The sequence below is a fragment of the Oculina patagonica genome, chromosome 13 (assembly GCF_052425735.1).
Source record: "Oculina patagonica isolate OP01 chromosome 13, crgOcupat, whole genome shotgun sequence".
Lineage (NCBI taxonomy): Eukaryota > Metazoa > Cnidaria > Anthozoa > Scleractinia > Oculinidae > Oculina > Oculina patagonica.
Genome location: NC_135770.1, coordinates 6,783,060 through 6,787,609, shown reverse-complemented (window position 1 = coordinate 6,787,609; position 4,550 = coordinate 6,783,060). Strand labels below are relative to the sequence as shown.

The following is a 4,550-nucleotide window of genomic DNA, read 5'->3' as shown; positions in this document are numbered from 1 at the left end:
TGATCAAAGAGTAAAATCTACAACCGTGGTCTACATTGTATTGCATACTAAAAAATACTTAAAACCAATGCCCCGAGGCGTAAACGTTCCGATGAATTCTTCAAAGTTGAAGTCAGTGCAGTGAAAACACGATAAAACGAACATGTTTATAACGAAGTACACAGTTAAGCGAGTGATATTGACGGGTATCCCCTCACCTTTGCTGGGAAAAGTTTCATTAAGAGAAAGCTTCAATTGAATTTTATTACTAAGAATTAACGGCCACCTCGGTGGCCAAAAGATGGCAGAATGTGTCACGTCATATCTCTTCCCAGCAAACCGAGCTCAACCAAGGCAATGAGCGCAGAATAGGATTATTTTCGCCGGATAACGCATAAGGGAGCATAAATATTTTTCGGCCAATTCAAAGACACATACAGCAAAAATAAATTAGAACAGAACTTTCGCTTCATACAACAAACAGAATTTCCCGGTCCTTTCGGCAATCTTACTGTACTTTATCGAGGAGGCCTCTTCACCTATATCCCCACCCCACACCCCAAAAACATGGCACATTGACAGGACAAATGACGCAGCTCTAGCCTAAAGGTTTGAAACTGATCCAATGCAAGCTGAAGCCGGAAAAAGGTCAAAGAAAGGTTAGAACTCAGTGCCGACAAACATTGTGTTATTGTCTGCCTCTGAACACACAGGCACAAGTTTTGCTCTACATCGAAGACTTTTGTCAAAGGTTGTTAATTCTGGCAGCCTCTCCGAACGATCACATGGAGACATCAAAGAAACACCCCGTCTACAACACGGTGATGTTTTCATCGATATTTCTCTCCGTTATTTGCTTCGCGGGATTGATTCACGTCGAGATCGAACTTCACGTTCACCGACAAATGCTTCAAGTCTTGAATCAACAAAGAGAAGAAAAGTTCGAGCTACGAAACACAGCAAACGAAGAAAATGAGTCTGTGATGAAAATGTTACACAGTGATTCAAACAAAGGTGAGTAATACAATTATCGAGAAAATAGTTATAGGCGAGGAATTTCATTTATCTAAAGAAGCTACAGCTGAAAACTAAGGAAGTTGAAACATGACTCCTGTGAATCGCCATCCCATGCTCTAAGTTGTTTGTAAAAAAAATTCCGAGCATTCTAGCGCCCCTATACTCTAGTTTAAGTAATATAACTCATGTACAACAAATTGGTAGTCTTTAACTAAGTAAAAAATTGCGTTTTATTTCTTAAAAATGTACCTTTTCTTGTAAGACGGTATTAAGAAAATATGTTATTAAAAGGTAATCCTGTCAGCATTAATAAATATAACATATGACTTCCTTAAAGGTAATACCGAGTGAGGAAATTCGATGTCGCTATGGCTGAAGGCCTACCTAAGGAAGCCAACTCAGTACTAATTTAGTAAGGCAACAACATTAAAAATGGCATTCAGTGACATTTTTGCGTGACGCTTTAAGTTAGCCTACAGGAAAACAAGAAGAGAGACAGGCATTTTATTAGTGATTGTTTTCTTTTTTCCAACAACATTAGATATTTTGTTAAGAAGCTGAAACACTGAGCACAAACATTTCAGTAAAGAATGAAAAGCAAAAGCCTAGTTTAATAGTATGTTTACTGGCCAGAAATCTATTTTATAGCTCTTGTACTACTCGCACTGTTTTTCAGTACAAGCCATACGGTTAGTTTGTTTCTCTACCAATTTAAAAAAAATCAAATAAGGCGATGTCAAATTGAAAAAGTTCCAACCTCGATTTATCACTAAGGTCTTGTTAACCTTTTCAGGTTGCAAGTCACTGTCCACCTCATGCAATCCTTCTCTCCACTGTCAAATTAGACTTTCTGGTGCGTAACAAAAATTAGCGGAAGCTCTGAAAAGTCCGTTTTGTTGACAGAATGAAACATCAACTAAGTAGCTAGCTATAGATTCATTTTGTGATGTTTCTTGCAGGACTACGCAATCGTAACAAACGCCACGTGCCGGAAACAACAGACAAGAAAACCAATGTCAGCGAAACCATCGATCGTGATGACATCAAAAGAGAAGTTCAACTTGCTCTAAGTAGCCTGGTCTGTAATGCTCAATGCCCCAAAGGTATTAGGGGAAAACGAGGCAGGCCTGGTCCCAGAGGCTCTCCAGGTAAACATGGACCGCCCGGGCCGCAAGGACCACAGGGATCTAAAGGAAACCAAGGTACTCAGGGAATTCAGGGACCTCCTGGACCTAAAGGCGACCAAGGCCCCCAAGGACCCAAAGGCGATCCTGGTAAATCTATCTCAGCCCCTTCAATTGTGGAACCTCCGATGTCCATGGTGGTAAACGAAACTGGTACAGCCTCGTTTCAGTGCGAGGCTGAAGGAAACCCGGAACCTGAAGTCACGTGGCTGAAGCAGAATTCCAGTCTTATCGCGGACAAACGAGTTGTGCTGTCACGTGGTGGCCTGATGATTACAGATGTGACGTCACAAGATGAAGGAATGTACACTTGTGTAGCAAGGAATATTCTTGGTGAAATGACGTCATCGGCTTCGTTGTCTGTTCAAGGTGGGTAACAAGTATTACATTTATCAACTGTATTCAGGTTCAATTGACGTGTATAAGCAAGGACCAGCGTAACAAAACAGAACCACCGGATTCTAATCAAGGCAGGAACTAATCAGCTATGAAGTTTTAAATAAACGAAAAAAGCAAGGCTGACTGAACAGTAAAGTAAATATTGGCATTCAAAATATATTTCTCTACTGTTTAATCAGCTTTGCTTTTTGTGTAGCTAGGTTGTATTTGCAATTTGTAACATGACTGTACAGCTATTAGCTATGAAAGTAAGCTTTCGTCTGGATGAAAAAAAAAACTCCATTAGAATTTAGCATTCCTGGTCAACATGTAGCTATGAAGAAAGTGCCCAATCTGTCAAGTTCTCTCAGTTATTTCTTTCTTTTAGTTCAATGATTATCGTCTCATCACTGTTGTTTGTCATTTCTTCAATCTAGTTGGCGCCGTGATCACTCAGAAACCCTCATCTGTCATCGTTGAAGAAGGACAGAACGTGAACCTGGTCTGCCAAGCTACTGGTCAGCCGACACCAACAGTCACGTGGCGAAAAGCGTTCAGTCAATTGCCAAAATGGAAGACTTTAGTTGTTGATGGAAAATTGACCATACGTAATATAGCAAAAGCAGATGGCGGGTCTTACGCATGTGCGGCAAAGAACCTCCTTGGAGATGATTCCGCTATCGCACAAGTGATAGTGATAGATGAACTCAAATTTACCTTAACTCATGCAGTGAAAGATGTTGCATTCGTTTCCAATAATATATTATTGCACTGTGCAGCTCAGGGCTCAGTGAGTATCAGCTGGAAAAGAGCGGGTCGAAATCTTCCTCAGAATCATGTTCTTTATTCAAATGGAACTTTGCTTCTTCGAAGCGTTTCCACAAGTGATGCCGGGGCCTATTCATGCGTGGCAAAAAACTCTCAGCGTTCTATCGAGGCAACATCTGTTCTTCAAGTGTTCAATACACCCATGTCCTGCAGTAGTATAAAATCGGCTCGCAGTGGAAGCTCTTCAGGTAATTATGTGATTGACCCTGATGGCAAAGGAGGCGTGACTCCCTTCAGTGTGTACTGTGACATGAGTGACAAGGGCGGTGTCGGCGTGACGGTCATCAGTCACGACAGTGAGAGTAGAACCCATGTTGCAAACATCCCTGGATGTGGTGGTCGAGGATGTTACAGTAAAGATGTGCGATACACTGGATTCAGCACTGCTCAGCTAGCAGCACTCACTCGAGTCTCACAGAACTGTGAACAGTTTATCAAGTTTGAGTGCAATAATGACGCGGGTTCCATTGCTGATGGTTATGCTTGGTGGGTGTCACGTGATGGAACACGGATGAACTACTGGGGCGGAGCTACAGGCCATGACAAGATGTGCGCATGTGGAGTAACAAGCTCTTGCTCCAGTGGCCAAAAGTGTAACTGTGGTAACTGGGACAGAGGCTGGAGAGAGGACAGCGGTCTGTTGACAGACAAGTCTGTTCTGCCTGTGACACAAATCAGACTGGGAGACTTGAATGAAGGACACGAAGAAGGGTATCATACATTAGGAAAACTCAAATGTTATGGTCAGGCGTAAGGTTAATAGCTTGACATCACTGACAGTTGCTTTACAAAACTAACAGACCCCAGCGAGTATGATAAACAGAACTTAAATCATTGCATTTATCATCATTTATACCGCAGTTTATTACAGTATTATTTCAGACGGAGTGCACGTGATCTTACTCAAACAGTATGGAATGAATATCACTTTACCCTTTTAGCTTTAACAGCATTTGAACAAACAAAAGACAATTGAATTAACCATTTAATATGATAGCATTTGAGAAAAATATTCCGTTAGATTTAAGGGGTCTTTGTTTACTACAGATCTAGAGCAGTTGCTAAGGAATTGCTAAAGGTGGTTTTTGGTGGCAAGCCATTTCGGAGCGTTTGGTAATGCTTAACGGTGGATTTTTGGTCGGGAGAATACTTGCATTTAAAAAT

The 4,550-nt window shown here is 41.4% G+C and overlaps 1 protein-coding gene across 1 annotated transcript; it reads left to right on the top strand.

Moving 5' to 3' along the window:
* The first annotated feature begins 669 nt into the window (after positions 1 to 669).
* Positions 670 to 4,236, top strand: LOC144634934 (uncharacterized). The gene is made up of 3 exons (XM_078493988.1): positions 670 to 993; positions 1,956 to 2,549; positions 2,996 to 4,236. The coding sequence occupies exons 1-3, from the start codon at positions 765 to 767 to the stop codon at positions 4,138 to 4,140; spliced, it is 1,968 nt and encodes a 655-aa protein (XP_078350114.1). The 5' UTR covers positions 670 to 764; the 3' UTR covers positions 4,141 to 4,236.
* The last annotated feature ends 314 nt before the right edge of the window (positions 4,237 to 4,550 follow it).